At 39.1% G+C, this 14929-nt stretch overlaps 1 protein-coding gene across 2 annotated transcripts in view; it reads left to right on the forward strand.

Moving 5' to 3' along the window:
• Positions 1-9015, forward strand: part of NELL2 (neural EGFL like 2) — a 134344-nt gene extending 125329 nt beyond the window's left edge. For both annotated transcript variants that reach the window (XM_071423566.1, XM_071423565.1), the window contains exons 17-20: positions 1911-2104; positions 3093-3269; positions 5303-5527; positions 8205-9015. In XM_071423566.1, coding sequence (XP_071279667.1) covers positions 1911-2104; positions 3093-3269; positions 5303-5527; positions 8205-8255 — 647 coding nt within the window. In that variant the 3' untranslated portion in view covers positions 8256-9015. The remainder of the gene's footprint in view (positions 1-1910; positions 2105-3092; positions 3270-5302; positions 5528-8204) is intronic.
• Positions 9016-14929: the final 5914 nt, after the last annotated feature.

Raw genomic sequence — 14929 nt, forward strand, 5'->3', positions numbered from 1 at the left:
ACACACTGACTTAGGTTCATGGTCCCAGTTATCTCCTGCCCTGTTGCAGCAGTGACTGCCTCCAGATGCCTCAGAAGGCAGGTAGGTAGAAGATGTAGAGATCTGAGATGATTTGCCTGTTCTGGATTATCTGTTACATAAATATGTGTACCATGGGCCCTAACACATGAAATGTATCCAAAAATCACAATCTCTCCAAAAATCTGTTAGCACTGAAAATTGAATATTCTGGCTGGCTTTATACACTTTTGCCTATGTAATTGTTTTTTGCCTCCTAGGATTCTGTAGCAGTGAGTGTCGTAGTTTGTTTATGCATTGTATGAAAAGTTATTTGCTTTTATCAGGCATAAATTTGTTGTCTTTCAGTTCCATTCACTGTCCCTTATCTAGTATGTTAGCCAGTATGGAGAGAAAAGCTCTCAACATGTCTTCTTTGGAGTAGTCTTTTTTTTATTTTTTTGGTATATCTCCTCTTGCTCGTTTTCTTTTAGAGATGAGCAATCCATGAGCAATCCACGTCTTTTTATTTTTTCTCAAATGACATTTCCCCCAATCTTCCCATAAGCCCTAGTAATTTTGCAATTCTTTTTAAGATTATGCCACTGTTACTGCACAAAGGATTTGAAGGAAACCCGCTATGCTGCTGATTTGTACAATGGAGTTCTAATAATTTCCCTGCTGTTTTTCATCCCAATTCATATTCACGTTAGCAACTTGTTAACTTTTTTGGTTTTTTGACCATAGCCACGCTTAGAATTAAAATGGTAATTGAATTATTTTGCTTTAAACTGAGTGTGCTTGAGGTGGATTGGACGTTTCATTTCCATTGTTGAACCCAAAGCTGAGTGTTTTATTTTTTAGGGTTTTATGCTGGTGGTGAAAGGTACATGCATGACCATATTGCTTATTTTATCTCACTCCTCTGGTGGACATTTAATTATAACATCACTAATTTTAATGAACTTTAATCAAACCTGGACTATACTGCTGAGAAATTGTGTTTAGAGTTGAACTCAATATCTCAATATTTACAATCACTGTAGTTCTAGTCTTTACTCTGTTTTCCACTTTTTATTGCATATATCCATTTACTTCATGCCCCTTTGAAGCTTCTTTCCAGGATCATTTTTCTCCATTTAAACAGCTGTAAAAACTAAATAAGGACTATTTGAGTAGAAGGCAGTGTGTGCTGCTAGCTTGCCTTTGCAAAATAGTTGTGTGTACCTTGATGAAGTAGGCCTTTAAAGTACTTTTTAATTCTTTGAGAAATATTTGTTTTGAGGTAATTTATTTTTATTCACTGGAGACAGGATTTTTTCCTTTATTTTCTATTCTAGACAGAAGGGCTATAGTTGTCACTGAAACTTGAATATTTAAAATATTCTAGTTTTTACATTCTAATCAATGGTGAAATTTAAAGCATGTTGTGCTTACTTAAATGAGCTTGCAGGTCAGACATCACCTTTCACATTAAATTCTCATCAAGTGAACTCCAATGTTCTAGACAGAGCCAGCAAAAGGCTTTAAGAACACGATTCTGAAGCTGTTCTTGTTTCACAGAACATGTCTCATGTATGGTTGCCACAAACTAAGGCTTTTTAGGGAGCTAAGAATTATTATTTCTCTCATGTTTCTTGTGGTTTCTTCATTCTATCTACTGTACTCAATAGCATTGACTTAGAAATATGTGTAGCAAAACTCAAAATATCAGGTTAAAACATGATCCAAAAGAACTGATGTGACTCGTAAAGAAGTTTTTGTTCATTTTTAAGATCTCCCCATTCTGGTGAACTACAAATTAATTTTCAGCTGAAGGTCTTAATGGCTAAGAATCATTTGTATTGACTGCCACAAGAAAACTTTTGTTAATTGGATGTGGTCTGAGAGCATTCCATGGCATGTTTTTGCAGACATTGATGAATGTGGAACTGGAAGGCATAGCTGTGCCAATGACACTGTGTGCTTTAACTTGGACGGCGGGTATGACTGTCGGTGTCCCCATGGCAAGAACTGCACAGGAGACTGTATCCATGAAGGCAAAATCAAGCACAATGGTCAGATTTGGGTGCTGGAGAATGACAGATGCTCTGTCTGCTCGTGCCAGGTCAGTACAAATGCAAGTAGCTGCTGCTGCAAGGTGCTGGTAGGGATGAAGGGCAGAGCATCAGGATACAAGTGAAATTCCTGTTTCAGCTGCCTTCTCAGGTGCATGTGTGGAGCTACAGAAATAAAATCATGAATTACATAGGGTTTTGGAGATAGTTTCTCTCTCCAACCTGCATGAGCAGAACATTCATTGGAAGTTTATTATGTGGTACTGGGAGAAGGATGACAGTGCTGTTTTGTTAGCAGAGATGCCACCTGTGTTCTCTGGGTGAGAGTAGCAGCATTTTCATGCAAATTAACTGTCTAGACACCTATTGGGGCTGGAGTCTGATGCCAGTATCTCAAGCAGATGACTATAAATAGAAGTAAGTTCTGTGTCTGCAGGATAATTCAGCTAACTTCCTCAAATGTTTGCTGTGGGAAGTATGGTCCCAAGCTAAGTGCTGATGGAGAATAAAGGGCCAAAACACTGCTGACAGTGTCCTGAGCATTTCAGCAGCTCAACTTTAGCATACATGGTTTCGTTTCAAATCACCTATCATCTTCCTATGTGAATAATTACAGAGCAGAGGGGTTGATCTTCCTTGACACCCTCCAATCTGGTTTTCTATGAAACTGTGATATTCTAAGAAGTTTAAAGCAAGACTCATCAAGCATCTATATGAAAATTACAAACTTAGTGCACTCCATTAAAGTCTAACCCTTGGGGAAGATGTCCTTGGGTTTCACCACCTCAGGGGAGCACTGCCTGGAGATCAGTTGTATGAAGGATGTGCATAAGACAACAGGGGAATTTTACGGTTGTTAGTGAGTGTGTATGGGGATTTCTGGCTTGGTTTGAATTGTATTTTGGCAAAGATACTGTGTAGTGGAAAACTTGTGAGCTGTTAATGGCATAGAATCATGGTAAAATACAAAATTTTGGCTGGAGTTTGGCTAGTTGTGCAAATTTCTGTCATCACTGTGTGTGTCTCTTCTAATACCAGAATGGATATGTGATGTGCCGGCGAATGGTCTGTGACTGCCAAAATCCCACCGTTGACCTCTTCTGCTGTCCTGAGTGTGACCCAAGGCTCAGCAGTCAATGTTTACATCAGAGTGGGGAGTTTTCCTATAACAGTGGTGATTCCTGGATACAGAACTGTCAGCAGTGCCGCTGTCTGGTAAGGTCCCTGACTACAGCTGCACAGGAGGGAAAATGATATGAGATATTCTGATCTGTGAATAGTTTCATTTTCATGCATTAACATCCACTTAATTTTCCCTGAAGTGCATGTATAATTAAAATCTGGTTTTCCTCGATTTTTGTCAGTATTTTCTGTTTCTGTCAAAAATGTGCTTTGACACAATAGACATAATATAAATTACTTAATCATGAAGGTGGTTTCAGCATAGTGGAGGTCATTTGGATATGGATATGGCACCTACACAGCAATACTCACGCTCACTTATTCAGAGACTGATGAAGCTCTATAAGGAAATTCTAAATATGTATTTATTATCACAACTGATATTTTCAAGGATGCTGGTAAACTTAAACTTATTTATTCATTCAGACATTTCAAGTAATAGAAAAATAATAAGACTTCTTGCATTTTTCAAAAGAGTGAAATGAAGTTTGAAAAAATCTGTTAAAGCTTGTCACCTTTTTCCTAGGCATGTACTTTGGACTCTAAGCAAAAAGTATTCTGCAAAATACTGCTCATGAAGTTTCTGTGACAGAGAAAATTGCAGGATAAAAGCAACTAGCTTTTATCATAAGTTATTTCCAAGTATAAAGGCTGGTCCATGTAGCAGCTTTGGCTTGTCAGGGTATCATGAATAACAGCCAGAAGCCCATTTCTGTAGACTGTGCTTACAGTGCTACCACTGCCAAAATTCAGTGAAATAGATAACCATGTGCTTCATTAAATATCTTAAAAATGAAAAAATAACCAACCTACAATTTAGGTTCTCAATAGATGTTTCTTTTGTTTTCAAGATGCTACTTCTGTAGCAAAAGTCTGCTTTCTTTCAGTGACCATGGACTTTTTGGGGTGACAAAGTAATGTCTACTCCCTGTACTGTCCATCACTGCAAAAAATAGATTGAAGTGTCAAGATCGGTGACTGGATTAAAAAATTGCTTTCAGTCTTACCATCACACAATTCAAAAGAAGAAGATTGACCCAGATGAGATTTTTTTAAAAGACTAACTTTGCAATACTTTCTGCAACAAGTGGAGGAAATCTGGGGTTATTACAAGTGTCTGTGATTTTTTTTCAGCTTCTGCTTTGGAGATAGCAAACTCCTCATTCCCAAAGAATTAAATATATATTTTGTGAATAAACCAATTTCCTAGGGCTAAATGCTGTTATTTTTGCCCCCCTTAAGTCCAGACTGTTAAATCTGTGCTCAAATGAGCTGAATAAATTGGAAGTCAGAGATCTGCTTAAAAAAAAAAAAAAAAAAAGTATATTATTGACTTCTGTGAAGTCTTTTCTTTGACCAATAGATCTGTAACTTTTGCCTTTGTCCAGAGTGATGGGAAGCTGATTTCAGCTTCTAGTAACTGATATGATTTATTAAACATCTTTAGATTTGTGTTCAGGCATAAAGTAAGTTCCCATAAGGATATGCTGGCCCAACACAAGTCTCTGCCCAGACCTTTTCTTACCTTGTCTGTGCTAAATCCACCATGCAGAAGGTGTGATAAAGCTTGGAACTTCAGGTATTCTGCTTATAATATCCTAAGTGGATGGAGAGTGGAGTGGGTGGAGGTCCTCTCATTGAAAATATGGTGGTGTTCCCTATTACATTGGGGGAAAAAAAAAAGAATACCGAAAAATTGAAAAAAAGCCCTGAAAATTTTGGCACATTTTTGCAGTTGCAGTCATATTACAACTTCTCTCCCTCGCAGAAGCTGGGCCACAATCCTCTATTGAATAATTTTGTGGTGAATTTTCACCTGCAGCTTGATGGAGAGTCTACTGAACCAAGTTAAATCTCATCTACTGTCTGAATGGCATGCAGAAAAAAGCACCTGAAAAAATCACCATGTGTCCCACGGTCAATGAATATCAATGTTTTCTGTGCTGAATTCTGAACAGCACCAGATGGGAAAGAGTAGCCAGCTAGGAAACATAATGCTGATTCAGAGGAATGGATGAGGAACAGAATAAAAGCTAATAATAATATCTTGTTCTCTCTGAAAACAGCAAGGAGAGGTTGACTGCTGGCCCTTGCCATGCCCAGAGGTGGACTGTGAGTTCAGTGTGCTCCCTGAGAACGAGTGCTGTCCCCGCTGTGTCACCGACCCCTGCCAAGCCGACACCATTCGCAACGACATCACCAAAACGTGTCTGGATGAAACCAACGTCATTCGCTTCACTGGATCCTCCTGGATAAAGCATGGCACAGAGTGCACCCTCTGCCAGTGCAAGGTAATCAAGGTTATAAAGATGGGGCTGAGATGCTTCTTCCCAGCTTGTTCTGTGGCACATAAATATTAATGTGGCACTGAGTCTGGTCAGGGAACAGTTGGTGTCTACGCTTGTTTTAAAGCAGCAGAGGTGACAGTAAAAGTGTTCAGCTTAGTTAACTGTACTCTTGCAAGTGCTAGAAGCAAAGTTTGACATGCTAGCAGATCAGGAGCAGGACAACCCATGCTGCAGAGTGATGTGGACAAGGTACTGGCCTTCACTTTTCCACTGGGATAGCTCAATTCGAATTTAAACATGGAGCTCCAAGCTCCATGCTGACTTGGAAACGTGCAAGTATGGCTCTGTGAGCCTAGACTTTGCACAAGAAATTTGTTCAGTGTGATATTATAGTGTTACTGGAACTGATTGAATTGCTTTCTGAGAATAGTAATTGTTTTCTGAAAAAAAAGGACTAGTTATATGATTACATAGATTTTGTACTTTAATCAATGTGTTTAGAACATTTACTGGTTTTGTACTCAAAGAAATTGATTGAGGAGAAAAATTAATGGCTACAGGCATATGTGAATTGTGGCATTTCTTTTTGCGGATGAAAAAGAAAAAGGGCTTAACAAAAGTGTTTCTATTCAAAATAAGATCATAAAGTTAATTGTGGTTTTTGCCACTCAATACTGAATAGTGACAATATGTGTTTCCACAGCAGCCAAGGAGAGAGAGCAAGATTCATGCCAAGTTTCTTAATTACTACTGAAATTCACAGTTGATTTTATGCTTTATTCTCTGTTCTTCCCAAGCAAGGTGCTTCCCAAACTCCAATACATGGTACAATTAACTACTTGAAAAGTTGCTCATAAAAAAAAAAAATCTATCTTCAACACCTCCTTCTGTGAGAATTCTGTGTGATCAGGCAGCAGAAGCTGTCAAGCATCACTTCCTTCCTCTTCTGATGCAATACTGGGTGCAATAGGTGCTGCTGTTGAGGCACAGTCCTTTTCCAAGGGCAGTGGTATGCACCAAGTAAGTAAGTGTCAGCATTTGTCCTGATGTCAGAATGGGTCAGTGGTTAGAAGAAAATGCTGTGATCTGACAGACTGGCTAATGGTTAGAAAGCCAGCTGTTGCTCAGAAGATGTTAAAAACCTGTACTTTTGAGGTCAATAGCTGGTGCTTTACACCAGTTTCAATGCCAGAAGTTACTTTTTGCTCAGGCAAGTTGCTAAGATTCTTATGCATCTGGTTCCCCATCTGTAAAAGAAATTATTGTGTGTGGTTCTTCCCTGAAGCACTTTTGAGACTCGGTGCTGGGAAATGTGCTCTTGTTGTGCTGCTAATCAGTGGCAATGCAGAAGGCATGTATCAGTTCTGACATGGCCACCTAAGTGCTGCTCCCATCTGGCCTTTTGTGTTAAACAAAGACTGAACCTTAAGCACTGATTAATTGGTATTCAGTATAAACACATACACAGACTTATCAAATCCGTTGCTGCCGTGTGGACATAGTGAGGATTAAAACAGGTACTCTGCCAAACTCCATAATTTTAATGTCTAAGGTGTGATTGCCTAACACTTAGGTACCACTTAGTTCCTAAACAAGCCCAAATCTTATTCAGTTCTCCTTACAGAGCAGTGTTGATTTTGAAATACATTATCTGCTCATGTTGCCAGCATTTTAATATTGCAGTTCTGCAGGCAAGCAGCCCACTCCCTCCAGATCAGGGTATGGTGTGCCCAGTTTGTATAGTGTTCCTTCTTATTCATCCTGTGTCACCCCACTCTTCTCTGTAAAGCGTCTCATGGAAGGTCAAAGCTCCAGTCTAAGCCTCTCTAAACAAGCTATAGCAAAATAGGTTTACACAAATCCTTTAAGAATTTAGAAACCTGGGCATCAGCTAAAGCAGACTTAGCCACAAAAACAATTCTAATCACAAGTAAAGAATGGGGAGAGTAGGATTATAACTTCCTGTAACAGGAGTGAAAGAAAATGCTTGAATTATTCAGACCTTGGTTTTAATAAGTCCTGTTGGTTTAGTCAATTGAATGTATTTGGACTAATTTATAAATAATAGTCATTTTTATCTGCATTTTAAGAATCAGACTTAAGAAGTAGTAGAGATGCAGAAATTATTTCTCCAGTATTTAATGATGTCCATAGGCAATCTGTTCCCTTAATTGCCCTTAGTATTCTCATAAGAATATCTGGACTATTTGGAAAAAGTTTGTGGATTAATGTTTGCTGGTGTTACAGCCAGGATGCATGAAGTTGAAGCATTCAGGGCTAAATAAAACCCAGAATCTCTTCTGCCTCATATGAATAAAACTCCCATGTGCCTTGTCTTGTTCAACAGCTTTAGGTATTTGAGCAGATGCCTGATACCTTTATGTGGGGAGCATTCCTTCCACTGATCCCAGCTTCTTTCAGTTTGAGTGTTGTAGCTCTGGGACACAGACCACAGCAAGCCAAGCAATTAGAGGAATCATAATAGCCTGTTCCCTCAGGCAACATAAGGACATGAGGACAATGTTGAGAATCTGATCCAAGTCTGTACATCTTTTGTATTTTACAAATCTGTATGTTCAAATCTGATGGGTATTTGCAAGCAGCTGAGCTTGTTAAATTTACTTGTTTTGTACAAAATGCAAATTGTTTCAATTCTTCTTTCTGTTTTTCCATCCTTTAGAATGGCCATGTCTGTTGCTCAGTGGATCCACAGTGCCTTCAGGAACTGTGACACCAACAACTATCTCTCACAAGCAGTTTCTGGATAAAGAATTTTCCTTCACAGAAATAGACCTTTAGACCAAAAATTGTTCAAAATTAAAACTAAAATTAGGTTGGTTTTGTCTATCTGAAGTGCAGATATGTGATGAACTCAGTTACCTGAATCAGAGTGAAATTTATGGAACTCAAGACAAGCTCAGATGTGTAAACCTTTGTATGAGGTTAAGCCCAAATCTTCTGGCTATTTGTCTGTCTGGCATCCTTGTGCAGAATGTTTAGGTTAGTGTAAAGTGACACATTGTAATGCTGTACATAATGATGTCAAGATCTAAAATCAACTAGGAGCTCTTACAGGGTCTTCTGAAGCTTTGAGAGTCCAACGCTTGACCAGATGCAGCAGATTTACCTAATCATATTTGGAACTGCACAAATGTGTTTGATTGCTTACTGCAGAACTTAGCAGATGTTTGAGTAAAGGGATGAAGCCTTCAGGAATAATGAACCTAGCAGCTAAGATGTGATATGTACAGTATGTGCGCTGAAAAAAAAAAGATAGAAGTTACTGTAAAAAATAAAAAGAAAACAAGAAAAAATCCAAAAAAAAATAAAGAAAACCCGTGATGCACAGGCATGGCTTCTTAATGTTTTCTGATGGGAAAAGTCATCGATATTTCCTTGTTTTACTGCACTTACTATTATTTCTTGATTGACTTTGTTCAGTATAAGCTCGTTATTGTGCAAATTTAAATAAATATTTCTCTTACCTTAAATTTCTGTTTGTGCCATCTTTCCTTTTCAAGGACCTCATTTTCATGTATGCTGTTACTTCTTTGCCAGTATTCCTGGGAATCTGGACAATACAGGTGAAGTGTTGCCTGTGTAGCTCCTGTAAGTGTGGGAGCTTATGCCCAGCACGGCCTTATGCCTATCATGTCTTATCTTTGTTAAGATGCACATAAGTAATTTGTCATTACAGTGGATTAAATAGCAAATTCACATTCCTAAAGATCCCCTGTGTGCCAGTGGGGTGTTGGCAGAGTCAGTGGAGACCATTTGTGTGTGACTTGGATGTGTTCAGATTTGCAGGGGATCTTCTCCAAATTCCTCCTCTCCCCAGCTGCCAAGGGTTGGTTTGTCTTCCATAAGCTCTGCAGCTGTTTTTGTTGTTTGTGTGAAGGATCTTAATGCGTGAGGATTACTGCAAAATGCAAACCCTTTTGTCACTACTGCTCTGTTGGGACAGTAAATAAAGGAGGGTACGTGACCAAACCTGTGTTATTCTCAAAGAGAAATAAAGAATAAAGCAATGCTTACAAATTGCAGACTGAAAAGGCTGAATTTGTAAAGAATGCATCACAAACAGTGGAGACAAAAGAGGAGAGGAGGAAGATGCCCAAGATGACAGCATTCTTTAAATGCTGCTTTAGTACTCATATTCTTTTCAAAGTGCCTTGCTGCTCTTCACCATCTCTCTTACAAGTTCAGTAGATGGTCATGAAACCTGGACAGGCAAAACTTCCAATAATATTGCTCCTGTGTGATATGAAGTTTAAGGGAGGTCCAGGTATGTGGTTTTACAAAACAGAATTATTTCCTGCAAACAGATATTACTTCAGTTTCATGTACTGCAGGAGATCAAAGGAAAGTCATGCAATTGCATGTATCCAGTAGGTATTCCCTAGAACCTGGATGATTTTGGATTATGGGATACAAGGGATGCTAGGCCACAAAATGCTAATAGTCTAAACAAGTCCAAGAAACTAAAAATTGGAGGGAAAAATACTGAAATAGATATTTTACATTGAAAAAAATAAAGTTATGAAGATGTCCAGACCAAATAAAACCTTTTCCTTGTCTAGTCAACAAATAACAGGTATTCACAGGGGTTTTTTTCTGTTTTGTCCTATTCCTGGCAATCTGCAATCACTATTTTTAAAGAGGAGAGTTAGCTCACTCCCAAAAAGGATGCTTTCTCTGCAATGTTTTCTTGCCTGCTAGTAATTGTCAGGAGGTCAGGTTTTTGCCTCAGACTCTGAGGCACATCTCCAGTGGATTTCATGAGCTGCTGCCTGCCTGTTTCTGAGAGAAGGTTTAGCAGAAGTTGTATACCCTCTGAGAACTGCACTTCAATTTAATTCAAGAATAGGTACAAGATAGACATAGAAAATGCATGAAGATCAGAGGGTTTTTTAAAGAATGAACATTTTTCAAGGGCAGAATCTTTGAACTCTGTGAGTAGCTGTACAAAGCTCTGAAGAGAACTGCTGGAGCTGGTAGAGTAGATATCCACAGAACATTGTAAGTAACATTGTAAGCATCCCTGTTTTGGCAGTGAATAGAAAAGTTGCAGGTGAGGCAGGTGTCTCTGTCTTTAATCTGGTTCTGTGCATGCTCTGACTTTGGTTTCAGAGCTATGACAAATATGAGAACTCTAAGGAAAAGTTTCTCCAAAATATTTCCTCAATCTTTTTTCTAATAAATACTGGTGTTTAGTACGAGCTTTTAATCAAAACTGAAATGGTGTATAGATGACAAAACACCATCCATTTTCATCGTCACTTACCATGACCTGAGTGTTGGAGGATCTTTCTACTATTGTGGGTTTGTGAAGCACAGGCCTGTACACTAATAGGCCAAAAATCCAAAAACTGAGACATAAGGTAAAAACTTGAATCTGATCCTTGGAGAGACACTCGGTGTTGCATGTATGTAAAGAGCAGAAGTCATACTACTGAACAAAGCTGGAAGTCTCTACTAAATAAAAAATGAGAATGGGCTCAGTGAATATTGTCTAATTTATCAATGCTTAAGGTTACTAATCAGTTGGGAGTTCTTCTAAAGGTCAGCAAACTCCAAGAAGGCATATTGGTGACCCTCATTTTCATTCCTTTTCACCCCCTCTTCCCCCCCCCCCCCCCAGCCCCATCTCCCTCCTGTTCAGTCCAGCCAGTAATTAGTACCTTGTGCTTTTAATTTTCCTTGAAAAGTAAATTTAAATATGATGAAAAATTGATGCCTAATTTCTAAGCCTAAATTATCTGTTAGACAATATAGTCAATAAAAAAACCCCAAAACAATTCTGAATGATGCAGGGTCATTGTGCTGTCTTACTGGCCTTTCGTTATTGATGCACTGTTTGCAGTACCAAAAATTCAATAACTTCCATAAAGGAATAGTCACCTCTCTGCAGAGTAATTGCCCTAAGTTAATAGATTTATAGATATAATGGCAGAGATATCTTCAGTTACAATGCTGAATTCAGTGCTATGGTGAAACAAGTTGACAAAATTCAGCAGCATTGTAAAACTGTTGAAAAGGGACCTAACTGTGCATCTGTAAATTTCTGGTACATACAAATTTACTAGGGTCAATACTACCCACTGCATTTTTATAGGATGCCTAAAAGTGGGTGTTTGTGCAGGGAGGGCTGTAAAAGTGCCTTCCTTCATTTCCAGCATAGGATCTTACCATTAGCTCCACTGGCCTACAGCAAGTTCATCCTGGGTCACCTCAATCTCATGAGCCACATTTGAGCTGGCTTCCAATGCAGGATGTGCATGCAGTAGGATCTCCCCCTCCACAGATTCCCCAAAGTGCAGCAAATGGCAGTGCTGAGCTCACATGCCCTCTCAATAGGAGGGAACTCCCTTGGTTTCACAGATAAAAATAGCAGCAGCTTTAAAGTAGGGCTCTGCTAGTTATTTTTTAATAATGTAACTTACTCACAGGCAAATGCAGTTTAGCTTGTCCCCAAAGCAGTTAATAATTTAAGCTAAAAATCGCTAGCTAGCTTTTGCCAACTCTAAAAAGAAAATGTTTCAGAGTAGTACAAGTAAGAAGGCTAGAGCAGCTCTGGCATCTCCTGAGTGGGTGGCCTGTGTCTCTTCTTCAGTGCACCAGTAAAAAGCCCACTGCAGTTGTGTCTTCTACCCAAGTCACAGTCATATTCACTAAGTCACAATGCTGGCTATGTCGCCTGTTGCTATTTTAATTTCCAATTAAAAATTAAAAGCTTCTTGTTGATTTGGCCAAACCTCTGTCCTGGGAGAAAAGACAAAGTGTACTACTGGAGTTTTGAGTAAGGAGAAGCATTTTAGAGAGGGCTTGAAAAGAAAAAGGTGGTGTTGAAACCTATTTTCCATCTCTCTGTGGCCGTTTATCAGCCTTGTGAATGGCCACTAGCATGTCAGTGTATTTCACTTTCTTTTCTTTTTGACAGTAAGGTGCTAATGCAGAATGATAAAAATAAAAAAAAAATCAGCTATTGAAATCACTTACTCATCTAGGTCTGCACTAACAAGTATTTTCTTATTGTCAGAAATTATATAGTCTATAAAATACCAAACAGGCATTGTTTACTATAGCAGGAGATCTACATCTCTATATCCTACTAATCTCTTCATAGATTGTTTCTATAACTTCCAAGTTAAACTTCCAATTTAAATCTTAAAAATCTATTGATTGCATAATTTTTGTCCATAGGATAGCCAAACTCAAAATTTCAGATGAAGCATAGTTATTGTTTTCACAGTAATCTCATGTTACCATTCAAATATAACTCTCAGTATGTCATATGTGTATCAGCAGTATTGCTTGGAAATAAAATAAAATCATTTAAGGGCTTATTGTAGGACTGAGTCATATATGAAAACCAGAATAACTAGAATTGCATCACTATATGTAGCAAGCTTCCATCTAAATAGAACAACAAAGTAGACCCCACTGCAATTTCATGGTGGGGAAAGAAATTTCATGGAGAGGAAGAGGGAACAAAGCAAAAAAACCAATCCCACTGGTGTTAACTTGGTCCTGTCCTCTTTTAATGACCGCTACTCTGAACAAGAAGTGGGATGCAGCCTTATGCATGGTTACCTTAGTTTTTACAAGAAGCTCCTTAGCTGATGCTGCTTTTGAATATTTCATCTGACTGGCTGAACCACAGCATTTTCCTATTTATTTTCTTAGTGCCTTTGTTAAAAATGTAAAAAATGCCTGGAAAGGCCAATGCAGGATGGGCGTGGCCCCCTTTGAAGCAGGCACTGTATCACAGCTGGAGCATCCTGCCCAAGACAGTTGTAGGCACCACCACCACCCTACCCAAAGGTGTAATCCTGCTGGTTTTATCAGCTATATGTAGCTGGGTGCTCCATGAGCAGTGACCAGCATGACCCAGCTCATACTGATTCCTCTTGCAACCTTGCAAGCAAGGCAAAGCCTCCCCTTTTGGTCGCTGTATGTGGATTTTGCAAGTCACATGGTTTGTCAGTGCAAAGAGATGCAGGGGTGGGATTGGTGCTGTCCCAAGAGCTCCCATATCACCCTAACATGTGCACACCACAGCCCAGATGGGTCAGTCTGGTGACAAATGGATGTCTGTGGTGTTGTGAGGTCCCCAGGATGAGGTGAGAGATGAGAATTTGACTCCATGTTTATTTATTATGATATGATATGATATGATATGATATTAGAAATTATATACTAAAACTATACTAAAGAAAGAGAAAGGATTCATCAGCAGGCTTGAAAAGAATGATAATGAAAGCTTGTGACTGACTCCTCAGAGTTCAACACAGCTGATGGTGATTGGTCATTAATTAAAAGCAATTCACATGGAACCAATCAAAGATGCACCTGTTGGTAAGCGATCTCCAGACCACATTCCCAAGCAACCAGAAAATTATTGTTTTCATTCTTTTCTGAGGCCTCTCAGCTTCCCAGGAGAAGAAATCCTGGCGAAGGGATTTTTCAGAAAATACCGTGGTTACAGATGTCAAAGTCAGTTAATGAAGAAGGTGTTAAAATTTGGCCTTGTAGACAGTGCTGGTGACAAGCTGAGGGGATAACACTGATATTACTTCAATGATCTTTTAAAAATCAGTCTCTTCTTTAATTTTAAATTTCCATTGGGTAATTACTACATTTGATGGGCCCTGATGCTCCTTTGAAGAACACAGCAGGTGAAGAAGAAATTATTCTTTCCTCTCCTGGTAAGCTTGAGAGGCTCTTTGGCTGCTGTTGCGCTCAAAGGAAAGAGAAGCACAGCCCATGGAGCCTGTGACCCCCCCCCACCACTGAGCAGAAACCCACACTGAGCACTGTGAGTGACACTGGCTGCTTGCTCTGGGCAGCCTCCAGCCTCAGCAGCAAGAGCACTTTCTTTTAACATCCCTGTCACAATAATGGGAATTATCTGGTGCTGTTCCCACCCTCATCTCCTCTGTGGCCTCCAGTGTCAGTACCTGGCAGATCACTTTCAGTGTTGGCCTCTCTCTGCATGGCTTCCATAACAGGTGGTTTCATTCTCCCACCTTTTCAAACTTTCTTACATGGAATTTGTCACTCCTTGGGCTAGAGATCACTCATGTTGGTTCAGAGGTTTTAGGCAGTGTTAACCATCCCTTTAGAAAAACTCAAATATATGGATTCCCACTGTGCATATATTCCTAATATACTGTACAATTAAGGCCAATGAATTTGGATAAATATTTGAGTCAAGTTCTTACCTTAGTCCCAGTTTTCACATTTCAGGTTCATCTGTGTTTTCTATTGCTCTGGAAATTGAATCAAACTGAGTAAGTGGTTGCTGAAATTCTAATTAACTTTGTTTTCTTTTTGAATGAATAAAGCAAACCAAGAATCCACTTTTTTTTTTTTTTTAACAGAAGCAGTTTCCAAAATCTTCAG

Source organism: Agelaius tricolor, unplaced genomic scaffold (genome assembly GCF_023055355.1).
Source record: "Agelaius tricolor isolate 1412-34295 unplaced genomic scaffold, bAgeTri1.0.p SCAF_3, whole genome shotgun sequence".
Classification (NCBI taxonomy): Eukaryota; Metazoa; Chordata; class Aves; order Passeriformes; family Icteridae; genus Agelaius; species Agelaius tricolor.